This window comes from Hippopotamus amphibius, chromosome 3 (genome assembly GCF_030028045.1).
Source record: "Hippopotamus amphibius kiboko isolate mHipAmp2 chromosome 3, mHipAmp2.hap2, whole genome shotgun sequence".
In the NCBI taxonomy this organism is placed as follows: domain Eukaryota; kingdom Metazoa; phylum Chordata; class Mammalia; order Artiodactyla; family Hippopotamidae; genus Hippopotamus; species Hippopotamus amphibius.
Genome location: NC_080188.1, coordinates 114,952,587 through 114,967,291, shown reverse-complemented (window position 1 = coordinate 114,967,291; position 14,705 = coordinate 114,952,587). Strand labels below are relative to the sequence as shown.

Here is a 14,705-nt window from a genome sequence, read left to right as displayed (position 1 = left end):
CTTCTAATCCCAGGGAATGATAACCTCTTAGGGCTAGGAGACATGCGGTGGTCCTCCTATCTGCGGTGGCCTCAGCTAGGCTGGAAACTACCCTCCTGAATAAGGGCAAGAGGCAAGATGAAAGGAGACAGGTCCCAAGGAGGAGTAAGACTATTCCCACAAGCGTTTTGAATCCCCCTAGGTAAGAAAACCAACCCCCAAATAGTCCTTCGGGATTCCATTACCTTTGGGTAGATTATGGTCAACACGACCCCTTGTGTTTAGCCTACAGAAAACATCAAGGCCAGTGGTGCAATCAGTCCCTACAAGGCAGGGTGTCATCGTAACCCTGACCCTCAGAGGTCCCTCATTGAATTCCTCAAGCTTCCACCGTGCGTAGGTCAGTCAGCCCTGGAGTGACTGGAGCAGGGCTGAAGATCTCAGACGGGACTCGGTTGTCTCTGTAGGAAGACCCAAAGCGGCTGGTTTGGAGGAGCTTTGGCAGTCCAGGTCCCTTGCCCTTCTAGAGGTGCTGCTCTCTTCACCTGGGTGTAGTGGATCCACAGGGTGACTCCTGTAACTTTAATAGCAGTAGGGGTCTCCAGGATACCCATATGAGGGACAGTCCAGACTGGCTGAAGTGGTTCCTTCCTCCAATCTTTTACCCATACATCATCTCCTGGCTGATAGTGATGAACCCAATTGCCCAAGGGAATGGGCGGTCTTTCTGAGGTTTCTCAGGTAATATGGTGGAAGACCTTTCCCAGGGCCTGGAGGTGTCAAGACATCCCTAGGTCTGCTAGTTGCTGGGTGTCTCCCTTGAGCTTCCCTATCACTGGAAGTGGTCTCCCGTATAAGATCTCAAAGGGAGAATAGCCTGAGGACCTCGTGGTGCATCGGGCTCGAAATAAGGCTAGGGATAGCATGTCAACCCAAGGTAATTGGCTCTCCTGACAGAGCTTAGCTAACGAAGTCTTGAGGGTCCGATTCATGTGCTCGACTTTCCCTGAGCTTTGTGGTCTGTAAGCGGTGTGGAGCTTCCATTTGGCTCCCAGTGTCTTGGACAAAATCTGAACTATCTCAGACACAGAGGCTGGCCCATAGTCAGACCCTATGGAGAGAGGTAGCCCATATCTGGGGATTATGTCTCTTAGTAGGGCCTTGGCCACCTCTCGTGCCCATTCAGTGTGTGGGGGGTAGGCCTCAGCCCATCCCGAATAGGTGCAGACCAACACAAGCAAATACTTATAGCCTCAGTAAGGCTTGACTTCAGTAAAGTCCACTTCTAAATCTTCAAAGGGCAATGTCCCAACCCTCTGCACCCTGGGCTGGGTCTTCGTCTTTGGCTGGCATTGTTTCATGCACCTAACACTGATCTGGGCACACAGGGTTGGGAGCTTAGGAATGAAATAGTAGCAGCTCAGTAGACTTTCTAGTGCAATTTTCCCTAAGTGAGTTGTCTCATGGTGTTGCTGTACCAGCTGGTCTGCTATAGCACTAGGGATGAAGAGTCTTTGGTCTGGAAGCTTCCACCAGCCCTCTTTTCCTTTAGTTCCTCCCTCACTTAAAGCCCATTGATCTTCTTTGGTATACCTCGGGGTCGGGGGCAATTCTGGTACCAAGAGGACCTTAGAGATTGGCTCCAGGCCCAATGTGGGACTCGGTTGGGTCACCGCCTCCTTTGCTGCCTGGCCAGCCAACTGATTTCCTTTGCTGACTGGATCAGTTCCTTTCTGGTGGCCTTTGCAATGCATGACTGCCACCTGGGAAGGCTTCCAAATTACCTCTAACAGCTGAAGGATTTCTTCTCTGTTTTTGATCCCTTTCCCCCCTGCTGTTAGTAGTCCCCTTTCTTGATAGATGACTCCAGGAACATGCAGAGCAGCAAAGGCATACCTTGAGTCTGTGCAGATGTTGACTCACTTCCCTTCGGCGTGCCTCAGTGCCTGGATGAGTGCCCACAGCTCAGCCCATTGTGCTGACCACCCCTGTGGCAAGGCCTCAGCCCTTATTATCTCATCTGTTGTTGTTATTGCAAAGCCTGCTTTGCGTTGTCCTTTCTGGATGAAACTGCTTTTGTCAGTGAACAGTTCCAGTTCTGGATTCTGGAGGCTAGTTTCCGTCAGGTCTGGCCTGCTCAAGTAGATTTCATCCAGGACCTCTTCACAGTCTTGATTGGGGGTTCCCACCTCCATAGGTAAGTAGATGGCAGGATTTAGTGTCCACACAGTCTCGAGGCAGATGCTTGGGTTTTTGCAGAGCAGTCCTTGATAGGGAGTCATTCTGGCATTGGTCAGCCATTTTTGTCCCTGGCTGTTCATCAGCGAGGTAACAGCATGGGGGACTTTTACATTTATATTCTGTCCCATTGTAAGCTTGTCTGCTTCTCTGACCAGGACCACTGTAGCAGCTCATGCCCGGAGACATGGTGGTCATCCCACAGCCACAGGATCCAGTCCTTTGGACAGCAATGCAACCGGGTGCTGCCATGGCCCACCTGTTTGTGTGAGGACCCCCAGTGCAGCACGATTTTTCTCATGAACGAAGAGGTTAAAGTCCCATGTCACATCTGGCAGCCCTAATGCTGGAGCGCTGGTTAAGAGTCTCTTTATCCCCTTGAAGGCTTTTTCTTGCTTAGGCCCCACTCTAGGGGATACTTACCAGACCCCGCCGTGGCCTCGTACAACGGCTTGGCAGTTTCAGAGAAACCCGGTATCCAGATCTGGCAGAATCCAGCAGCCCCGAGGAAAAACTCATGGACCTCTTTCTTGGTGCTTGGCCAAGGTATTGAACAGATGGTTAGCTTCCTTTCATGTCTGAGTGCCTGATGCCCTCTCGATATGACAAACCCAAGGTACTTGACCTCCTGTCTGCAGATCTGTGCATTTTTCTATCACACCTTGTACCTTGTGGTGGAGAGTAGGGTCAATAGGGCTTTGGTGCCTGTCCAGCAGTCCTCTTGGGTGAGACTGGCTAGCAACAGGTCATCTACATACTGGAGTAGGGTGCTGTTCAAGGCTTCTCCGGGGAAGGCAGCAAGAACCACAGCCAGTGTTTCACCAAACAAGGTAGGTGAGTTTTTGAAGGCTTGTGGCAGTCGAGTCCACGTCAGCTGTGTCTTTTTTTCTGGTGTGTGGGTCTTCCTATTCAAAGGAAAACAAGGGCTGGCTGGCTGGTAATAGCTGGAGGCAAAAGAAGGCATCCTTGACATCGAGGCAGGTGAACCAGCTCACTTGAGCAGGTAAGAGGCTCAGGAGAGTGTAAGGGTTTGGGACCAATGGATGGATGGTGATCACTGTGTTGTTGATGGCATGGAGGTCCTGGATGGGGTGATAGTCATTCCCTCCAGGCTTCTTGACTGGTAGGAGCGGAGTGTTCCAGGGAGACTGACACTTGATCAGAATTCCAGCATCACGCAGGCGTTGGATGTGGTCCGGAATTCCCAGATGTGCCTCTCGCGGTACTGGATATTGCCACTGCCTGACAGGAGTGACCCCTGGCCTCAGGTCCACCATGATGGGTGCATGGGTTTTGGCCAAACCTGGGGGCCCTTTTTCTGCCCAGACAGTAGGGAACTCTTCTAGCAGGCTAGTTGGAATCGTTTGTTCGCTTTCTGAAGAATAGAGACGCCATTCATCTTTCCTGGGCATGGTCACAGCCATTATCAGAGCTGGTTGGCTCCCCAGGGTGAGGCTTGCGGCCTTCCTGGGGACAAAGGTGATCTGTTCCCTAAGTTTTGTCAGCAAGCCTCTGCCCAGCAAGGGAACGGGGCACTCTGGTAAGTACAGGAATTCATGGGTCACTAGGTGGCCTCCTAGCTGACATGACCGGGCCTTGCAGAATGAGTGGGCAGTCCTGTCCCCTGTGGGCCCAATGATAGTTGCTGTTCACCTGTGAGGGGAGCCACAGGTGTGGTTACCAAAGAGTGTTCAGCTCCAGTAACCAGCGTAAAAGGCATTGATTGGCCCCCCACTTTCATTGCGACCATAGGCTCCCAGAGGCCCAGGATCAGGGAGCCCAGTCCTCTCTATCCCGATTCTACTCCGGCCAGGCTGATAAGGTTTTGGATGGCTGGCTCAGGCTGGTACCTTCCTCTGCTGGGTTGACTGAACTTCTTTGACCCTTCAGATGTCCCTCTGCGATGGCGACATTCATTCTTCCCGTGTCTGGTCTCTTTGCAATAGGCGCACTGGTCACGACATAGTGGCAGTCTCCTCTTGGCTTCCCCTTTCTGCAAGAGAGCAGTCTGCTTTACAGGACCTGGGTTCCCCAGTGCAGTAGCCAGCAGGGACAGCTTCTGCTTCATGCACTTGTCAGCCACCTTTTGGGCTTCTTGGTCGCGATTCACAAACACCTTGTTTGTGGCTTCCAGCAGCTGGGTGGCATTTATTCCAGCAAAGCCCTCAAGCTCCTGAAGCTTACGGAGGATATCAGCATGAGACTGGGCCATGAACACCGCATTGATCATGCGTTGGTTTTCCCGTGCTTCAGGGTCAAAAGGGGTATACACCCGGAACGCCTCACAAAGTCTCTCATAGAACTCCATGGGTGATTCATCTGGCTTTTGGTGCACTTCTGTTGTCTTGGACCTGTTAGTTGGTTTTCTGGCTCCTGCCCTCAGTCCTTGCAGCAGGGCTTGTCAGTATTTATCAAGGGAGTCCTTCCCGACAGGGGCATTGAAGTCCCAGTTGGGTCGATCATCCGGTACAGCCCTCAGGGCTCAGGCTGCAGGATCTACTGTACCAGCTGGTGCCTGCTCTTGGAGCCATTTCCGTGCCTCTGACAGGATCCGGCAGCATTCCTCAGTGTTGAAGAGAGTCAGGAGGAGATGGCAACAATTGTCCCAGGTAGGTTGGTGGGTGTAAAAAATGGACTCAAGGAGGTCAATCATTGCTTGTGGCTTCTCCAAATAGGACGAGGTGTGGTGTTTCCAGTTGCGAAGGTTGGTGGTGCTGAAGGGCTGATAATAAAGGACCGGGTGTCCTCACTGGACAGAGCCATCCTCATTGACCTGGGGAGGGCCTCGGGCCTCTGGCAAGGGCATCTGTAGGGCTGTGGGCTTTTGAGCTGGTTGGTTGGCCAAGCAAAGTCACCATGGGCTTGGAGGGTGCTCTGGATTTGGAAGCAGTGGAGACACAGATGGCAGAGGCTGTCTGGTAAATGGTGAGGAGGCTGAATGGGAACTGGTGGAGCAGCTGGCATATGGGGTGGAGTCACAGAGGGCTCTTCTTCAGGGTCTTCTTGGTGGATAACCTTTGCCGGCTTTTCTTTGCTTGTCCTTGGAGCTGGTTGGGCCACGAGGATCCTACACTGTCCCTGCCTATTTGCACAGAACTGAACCCAAGGAGGGAGCTGAATGGCAATTTGCAACCAGGAATCTATGTATGGAAACTGGTCTGGGTGCCCAGGGGTCCCTGTCACCACTCAGTACACAGCTCTAACCATAGGAAGGTCTAGAGTACCCTCTGTGGGCCATCCCACCCTGAAGGTGGGCCATTCTAACTCTCACAGGGTGTGGAGCCTTCCCAAGGTCATGTTAACCCCATAGTCTCCAGAAAAAAACTTTCTTAAAGTTTTTCATCATACAATCCAAAACAGTCAGCTTAGAGGAACTTCCCCCCATGTTGACAAGTGTCATCTACCTCTTTGACCAGGGAGGAGAGGGGCACGCACAGGAAGGGCCTTGTCTCAGGGCCTTATAACCCAAGTAGTGCTGATGTCACTACTCCTGGAAAGCCCAGTATTCCCAGACAACATGAGTATGTGCCTCCTTAATGATGACCCAGATTGTTAAAGGTCTCAGGGGGACAGGGCTGTAAGGAGGTGGTCTCTTGTAATGGGTTTGTGGAGTAATAACTTCAGGTGGGGTTCCGAAGGGAGTCTGGGGTGATTGACCCTCTTGCAGGTACTGAGCAAGTGGAGGGAGCATGTATGCATACTCTTCACCTAAGTGAAGAGCCTGAAATCCTTGGGGAACCAGGAGATTAAGAAGGAAATGTGACAGAAGAAGGCAGCCTCATAATGAGAATCCGAAAGTATACAAGAACATGTCAGAGTGTGCTGCTCTGCCTGGACTGGTCCAGGGAACCAAGAGGGAGAGAGGTACAAATCTGTCTGGCAAATGGGTCAAGTCTTTCGGGGAAAACCTAATTTCTCAATAAGTCGGCTCAAAGAGTCAGATGACAGAAGGGGAGAGTGAGCCTTAAAATTTTAAGAAAATAATCTCAGCAGAGGGCCCTAGGGCAAAAGGGCCGTTTGGACATACACAATTGCTAAATCAAATCAGTAATCAATTGTCTCCCCCCCACCCCCCGTCTATCCCACCCTGTGTCGGTGTCACAAAAACAAACAAGGGTGGGTGCCCTCTCAGAAGGGGAGACCATTCAGGTGCCTGTCTGGCTGCATCCCCATGGGGAACTTAGGTGACTCTTAACTTTGGCAGGCCAGTGTAAACTGCTGACCTGGATCTGACTCGCAGGGAGGGACTGGGTCCCCCAGAGACAGAAACCACCCTGAGCCATATGAGGTCACCACGGAACTGCAGGTTAGGGCCCACTCGGACTCCATAGCCACAAAGGCCATGGAGCCACACAATCACCCTGGAATGAGGATGAACGAGGGCTCTCACTCACACACACATTCAGACCAGAGTTTATCACAGTGCTTGCCCCCACGGGGAAGGTCCCTAACTGATGGTCTTCTTACTGAAGACTGCAGGAAGTGATCAAACCCCTCTTCCATCCAGAGACAGGACCTGAATGGGTTCAGTGCCCTGGGGCCTTACCTGATCCTGCGGCCATTCCTGGTGAGTTGGTCCATCCCTCCAATGAGTCCGGTCAGGGCCCGGCCATCTGGAGAGTCAGAACACTGGTCCGAAAGAGAACCCGGAATACCCTCAGGTGGCGCTCCTCCTCATGCATCTTGGAGCTCCTTCACTCTGACTCAGCTGAGCCACCAGTTTGGCAGCTCAAGGAGCCAGTGTGGTTGGAATCTCACTGGGGCCTCCAGAAATGTTGCAGAAATTGGTCCATCGAGAAACCAAGCACCACACTCGGAGGGTTGGAGAACTCAGGTTGATTAAGCCTGCGGCCTCAGACTAGCTAACGCTCCAAAGTTCTGGGCCCCAAGCTCAGGGTGAGCTTTACTTTCATAGTGCACATGTTTGCAGAGAACGGAAGTTTCCGAACAGAAACTTACAAGAGCAGGTGCAGAACTTTCCATTTTTTAGCAAAACATCTTAAAGTTACATTGGATTGTCAGGTCATCCTGTTTTTCTGTTCTTCTTGGTGCAGCAAGCATATTTCACAAAAGCAAAACAAGCAGGGAGTGGTTTTTAGCTGAGTGTAAGTTTCTAACACTCCTCTTCAAATGCACTACATTAAGTCATATGTATATATTAAATTTTTTTTTATTTTTTGAATTGTAGCCGTATAATAAAGCAAAGTGTACCCCCATATCACAGAGAACTGGAAATAATGAGATTATGAAGGAGTGGGCTACTTCTTTTTCTAACTACCGTATTTTAAGTAGCTCCTTTTAGACAGCCATTTGCCAGTGACTCCCAGCTTTGATTAACACAATGTTGAAAATCAACTTCACTGCAATAAAAATTAAAAAAAAAAATGATGAAAAAGCAAAAGAAAAGAAAACAAAACAAAACAAATACCTTTTAACGACCTCTAGGCCCGGTAAGATCTGGCGTCTGGTTTCCTTCTGGACCTCACCTCCACCCGCTCTCTCCCCTGCTCCTCTGCTCCAGCAGCACTTCTTGTTCCTTGAATGCATCAGCCACCTTTGCCCTTGCTGCCCCTCTACCCTGGGCATCCTTGCTCCAAATATTCTCACGGTGACTCCCTCACTTCTTCCATGTCTCTGCTCAGCTTTTAGAGACACCTCCCCAGACCACTGCATATGAGACAACCTCACCCCCTGACACCCACTCTGCCCCTTACCTGCTCTCCTTGCCCTCTGTCACACTGCATGTAGTTCATTTACTATCTCTCTTCTTTCCCACTAGAATGTCTTCCCCAAAGGGGCAGGGGCTTCATCTATTATATTCACTGCTTTGTCCCAGGTACTTGAGGTACTACCTAACTCACAGTAGGAATCAAATGAATATTTTTTAAAAGATTTTTTTTTTTTCACTTTCAAAATCATCTTTATTTTGGTTGCAAAGATACAATTTACTTAGTTACTTAATATTTTATCTGTTCCCATCTGAGGTCTCATAGCTTGCCATGTAAAACATTGCCTGCACTATCAAACCGCTATGTAAGAATATTATAAAATACAAACTATAACCTAAGACAATCTTACAGTATTCAGGATTAGTGCATTAAAACAACATTGATTAAAAAAAGGCAAGTTAATTGGCAAACATCCAATTCCTTTTCTAATGAAGGATGGTACAAAATGGTATGCAAGGGAAACAGAATTTTAAGGGTTAGGTGTTCAAAGACAGTAACTGTGGGAAAGGTACTTCCCAAAAGCAATCTTGACCCAAGAATACAAATGTAATCATTATTCTATAGGACAAAAGGGGAGGTAATTTTCCATCATAACAGCTGTGGAAATACACAGCAGAATAACAAGTTGGGATCTTTAGAATTCTAACACAATAGGTACTGATTTCTTATACTCTTCCTTCAAATCACATTAAACATTTATAGTGACCACACAATCCCCTGTAAACAAATGTCAGACTCAGAATCTATATAAAAACAATCTACCCTTAGTATTTTCCTAGGCAATCTACAGCAAATGTTTACTATATATACATTAGGAGTAAGAGATATAATAGGAAGTTATTCACTGGTTTCATTCAGAATAAGCAAGGGTCTTAAGAGAAAAACAGTAAAAGTTAAATAGACAATTTGTGCTGCTGTGAACCAGAAAAAAACAAAACACCAAAGACAAACATACATGTTAATTTTAAAAGTTATTGACAATATCTCCTCTGCTGGCCCAAATCAAAATTAAAGATTTGTAATTGAAGTGACACAAACGTTGAGTACATGGTACACTGTGACAGAGAGATGTACATAGAATATACACACAGCTGTAAATTTACTCATTCCAAAAACTAAGTCAACAGGATAAATAAATTATAAGTGAATGGCATATACAATGTGGGCAAAAACTTAACAGATTATTAGATCGAAAAGCATCAAAGTTACGCCAGCAGTGATGTTTAGAAAAACTTTCAATATTAGAAAACACCAGATGTAATCCAAAGAAAACTTCCCCCCAAATGAAAATAACAAAGTATGGGAAACATCCTTTAGGCAACAGGTTTCAAATAATAATAAAACAACAACAACAACAAAAAAAAACCCACCATAATTAAAGGACTCTTCCTACATAATTTACATAATGTAGTGCAACAGTGTGCTCCTTTACAACCTTAGCCTTTCACTCCCCATATGATGAGACCGACAATCACAACTCCGATAACAAGGATAAAAATGATGATGCACAGGGTTTTCCTGGATTTGCGCTGATAGTCTGCCGCCCTTGACAGCTGCTGGTTTGCTTGCTGGACATGCACCTCGGCATTTTCCACGTTGGCTTCTATGCTATCTATTACATCTCCTTGCTCATGAATCATCATTCCCAAATCTTTAAATATTTCATTAATATCCATAATATCAGCTTCGAGTTGCCTAATAGAAGACTCTCTCTCCTGTATAAGGCGGAGGTCATCCTCTGTAATTTCTTCATCCTGCACCTGCACTTGAGACTGAGTTTGGCTTTCCCAGGACACAAGATTCCTTTCTTTTGCGCTCTCCTCAGGAAAACCACCAGACACTCTGGAACTGGCTCTTACTCGAGCAACAAATTCTTTCTCTCTCTCAGCAGCTTGTCTCTGCACCTTCTGAAAGTTTGTCAGTGATGTTGTGAATTCAGCCACTAAGCGATCCTTCTGTATTTTCCTTTGACGCTGGTCACTGGGGGTGGTGGGCAGAGATCCAAACTCTTTAATGTACTTGTCTGTTTCTTTGGCAAGTTGGTTCGTATACTGCTGCTTCTGTTGCAGCTGTTGCCTCAATTCAGGTGAATCTTGAGGTGTTCCAAGCTGATTCAGAGTCCTCTGTATTTCCGCAGCCAGAAGGTGCATTATTATTTCCACAAAACCCAGATCATCCTCTTTCTGGCTCTTCATTATTTTCAGTACCAAACACCCATTCTGTTCCATGTGATTCTGCTGCCATCTAGTGGATGACAACATTGTGTGATCTTCTGGATGTTGGAAGAGATACGCTGGGCCAGCTGGGCAGGGTCACCACCAATTCCCGCAGTGGAAGACATGATTGATTGGCTTGCTCGCTAATTTCATCAGCAGTTGGTGGGCTGTGCAGTTTTCTAAGCAGTCACCCCGACCTCCTCGCCTTCCTTCTTCTTTGGCCCTGGGCACCCAAGGGCCCCGGAGCCCCCAGCTACGATTCTCAGCTGATGGGTGGCGGCGCTCAAAAGATTTATTTTATTTACTTATTTTTGTTGAAGTAAAGTTGCTTTACAATGTTGTGTTAGTTTCTGGTATATAGCAGTGATTCAGTTATACATATATGTAGTCTTTTATGTATTCTTTTCCATTATGGTTTATTACAAGATATTGAATATAGATCTCTGTGCTATACAGTAGGACTTTGCTGTTTACTTATATTATATATAGTAGTTTGTATCTTTTAATCCACAAATCCTAATTTATCCCTCCCCCAACACCTTTCCCTTTTCATAACCATAGTTTGTTTTCTATGCCTGTGACTCTGTTTCTATTTTGTAAATAAGTTCATTTGTATCATATTTTAAATTCCACATATAAGTGATATCATATGGTATTTGTCTTTCTCTATCTCACTGTTCATGACCTTATGTAATCCATCCCTTTCTCTAGCATGTGGGTTGGCCTCACTTCTAATAAATATAATTCAGCAAAAGTGATGGGATGAAGTCGCAGAAGACCGACTCTGTCTTGCTTGCAGTCTCTCTGCCCGAACCCTGGACACACTCCTACCCTAACCCATATAAGGAACCAGCATGCCCCTGCTCGGGGGACGAGCTAGCAAGGGAACCTGTTACTTGTTCTAACTGCCCCTTGCCGTAACAGAGGTCCCAATAAAGCCTTGCCTGAGTTTCTTTTCTGGTCTCTAATCAATTTCTATTCATTAAGGAGGACAAGAACCCTGGTCGGTAACAAAAGGAATTAAGGCTGTTATTAAACGGACTTTAAGATAGGAAGATTACAGTGGATTATCTTGATGGGCCCAGTGTAATCACAGGGGTCCTTATAAGTGGAAGAGGAAGGCAGGAGAGTTAGAGTCAGAGAAGGAGATGTGATGAAGGAAGCAGAGGTTAGTATGATATGGTTGCTGGCTTTGAAGATGGTGGGGCCATGAGCCTAGAAATGCAAGATTCCTCCAGAAGCTGGAACACACAAGGAAATGGATTCTCACCTAGAAGCTATAGAAGAACACAGCCCTTTCAACACTTTGATTTTAGCCCAGTGAGTCCCAGTTCAGACTTCTGACCTCCAGAAGCTGACAAGTATAAATCTGTCTTTGTGGTAAGCCAGTACATGTGTGGTAATTTGTTACAGAAGCAGTAAGAATCTAATACAGGATTAGGAACCAGCATGGTGCTGACCTGGGGTTCCACAGCCTGCTCATAACAGTCCTGAGATGACCCATGCACCCTTGGGGTGCCTGCTCTTTGAACATACGCTTTCTTGTAAATTACCTCCTACAGCCATGGTTGCTTCAAGACTAAGGTTGACACAATTGTTTCCATTAGCAAATAACTTCGGAAACAGGAACCACAGAGGCTACATGTTTCTTCAGCAGTATGTTTTGACAGTCTTTGGGTAACTCTTCACTGGGCTTCTTTCTTTCTTTGTTTTTTCCTGTGCTTAATTTTCTGGTATCAAAGCACCCAGACTTTCACTGGACATCTGAAAGGTTAATTTGTGTTGACTATTCTTTGCAGGCATACGTCTCTCCCCTCAGTCTAGGTTCTGACAAAATCCCAAGCCATAGGAGCTTCTCAGAATGCAAGTGTGGCTGGAGGAGCTGGCTTTCACTTGCCAGTGTTAGTAGAATCCCAAAGGAAAGTAATTCCATTGACCTGTATGTCTATTTCTGAGATTGAAGCCATTTCTATCAGACAACAGTGTTACTACCTAGTGCTTAGAGACCATTGGCTGGGAGAAACGCATCTCTCTGTGTCAGAAATGAAGGTTAGCAGTGCTAGAGGGGAATGTTGGGAAACACAGTGGCATAAAGTAAGGTTTGATATTCAATCCAATCAGAATTAAATGAGAATTGCAAAGAAATGACTTTAATGTTGTGAGGCCATGTTGTTTGATTCCGTGTTGGTATACCAACGAGATTAGTTTCTTATACTATATTTGGTCTAATACAAATTGGGTGCTTTACTGTTATTAACTGAATAGTATTGAAAATGAACTAGATGGGACTTCCCTGGCGGTCCAGTGGTTAAGATCCTGAGCTTCTACTGCATAGGGCATGGCTTCCATCCCTGGTCAGGGAACTAAGATCCCACACGGGGCGTGACACAGCAAAAAAAAAAAAAAAAAGAAAGAAAAAGAAAAAAGAAAGAAAGAAAGAAAGAGAAAGAAAGAAAAAGAAAAAGACAAGACGCTTCAATCATTGAGAGAGAGAGAGTTAGGGATCCTGAAGGGACCTATTCCAACTTTGTTATATTCAGATTCAGTTTCATTGGTTAATTTCAGGGGCAATCTTTTCTGTTATTTTGACATATTTGTGTTTATATTTTTTGCTTGAGCTTCCTTATTTTCTCCTTGTGGACAACCATATGTACTGGTTTTCCAAGGACAGTCCCAGTTTTTAATCTGTTGTTTTTCTGACTGTAATTATTATTAGTGTTCACTTTCACTCTTTTTTTTTTTAGAATCTTTTTCTTTTCAATTTTATTGAGATATAATTGACACAGCACTATATAAATTTAAGGTATACAGCATGATGAGTTGACTTACAATGAATCTTATTCTTAGTGGCTTTTAGAGTAAACTTCGTCTTCCAATTTTAAAAAGTTTCACATTAAAGCAAAAAGCATGTTGTATAACCTGACAGGCTCCCTGGACAGCCTCTGAAGCCCTGTTGAGCTTCCAGCCTTTTATAATGCCCTGGATTATGAGTATTTTATTGGTCTTGAAAAATATAAAATCCAAATATCTATGGAAACAGATTAAGTTCTTCACTGTGTGAAATTGTCATTAATTGTTTCTCTTCATTAAGCCCAGCTTTGAAAAACATTTTTCTGCTGGAGTTCCACCCACTTTCACACTTAACAGGGTTGTGGTTGGATGATAAACTGTATGGTCACACTATGATGGAGAGTAATGACAGTCCTAAGGGTTTGCGTATTTGTGACCTTAAACCATTATCCTTCAATTTCACATAGGCTGTATAGTCTACAAATAGATCTGACAGCTGGTACCCCATGGTCACAGCACCATGGAGGTCCCCCGTCTCTAACTTAGCTTTCAAGATGGGACACAGACCCAAGAGAATGGAATCCCTTGCTGTGCAGTTATGAAGGCATCTGTCACACCCAGGTAATAAAGGCCAGGGCAGAGCTGAACCTGAGAGTTGAAGATCAGTGCCAGAAAGCAGTGTTTTAGGAAGACGGTTCAAACCCTGATTATGAATGAAGCAGGGTTGCTGGAGGAGGGGAGGAAGAGAAGAGTATCATGAAAACACAAGGAAAAATGAGGGAGACATTGCTGAAATAAGTTAACTAATTCTACCTACAGGCCTCTTCCCTTTGGAGGTTACTTTATTTTATTTTATTTTTTAATACATTTTATTTATTTATTTACTGGCTGTGTTGGGTCTGTGGTGCGCAGGCTCCTCATTGCTGTGGCATCTCTTGTTGTGGAGCACGGGCTCTAGACGTGTGAACATCAGTAGTTGTGGCACATGGGCTCAATAGTTGTGGCACAGGGCTTAGTTGCTCTGTGGCATGTGGAATCTTCCTGGAGCAGGGATTGAACCCGTGTCTCCTGCCTTGGCAGGAGGATTTGTAACCACTGCACCACCTAGGAAGCCCTGGAGGTTATTTTAAATGGGTTACTTTATGCTTTATCTGAAGCACCGTTTGCCCTTTGGCATCTTAAAGGCACTGCTGGTTCCTGACTTAATGTGCACGAAGCCCAGGAACTCAGTGAAAAGTGTAACCCAGCTCATGCTTAGACATGACTCAACTTTATTTGTTTAAGTGAATTCTGCTGAAATGAACATTGGAATCATTTTTTTCCATGTGTATTTTGATGATATGCCTATAAGGGTGATTTTTGTGGCAAAATAAAAGGAAAATAAATGTGGGAGAACAAGTGCGACCCAGGGGAGGTAGCTGGAGGAGGGGATGAAATTGTTCCTCAGACTTTGTGGACTGACTTTTATGTATAAGCCTCACATTTTACCCTTTCTCCAGGGTAATGTTTTTCTCTCTCCCATTGCCTGTGTAAGTCTAATATGTGTACTCAGTTCCTCCCTTGCATCTGGATCTCAGAGAGCTCAAGCTCTCTACAAAGTTTCTCCTTGATCTCATTGGTTGCTGCTGCACCAATAGACCTAGAACCTAATCTCCATTTTCCCCAGGTGCCCAAGGTCACTCAGATAGTTAGCAGGGGAACCTTGAGTAGAACTCAGCTTATTGGACAGGTTGGTCTAATCTCTTTCACTTCG

The 14,705-nt window shown here is 46.0% G+C and overlaps 2 protein-coding genes across 2 annotated transcripts in view; one reads left to right on the top strand and one right to left on the bottom strand.

The window, feature by feature from the left end:
* The window catches only part of LOC130848040 (cobalamin binding intrinsic factor-like), an 83,945-nt gene that overhangs the window by 32,636 nt on the left and 36,604 nt on the right, over nucleotides 1-14,705 (top strand). The gene's annotated exons all lie outside the window — the stretch shown is intronic.
* Nucleotides 8,137-10,436, bottom strand: LOC130848045 (syntaxin-7-like). The gene is made up of 2 exons (XM_057725854.1): nucleotides 10,203-10,436; nucleotides 8,137-10,083 (listed from the first exon to the last, which is right to left on the bottom strand). Exons 1-2 carry the CDS (start codon nucleotides 10,285-10,287, stop codon nucleotides 9,383-9,385), a joined length of 786 nt encoding a protein of 261 aa, XP_057581837.1. The 5' UTR covers nucleotides 10,288-10,436; the 3' UTR covers nucleotides 8,137-9,382.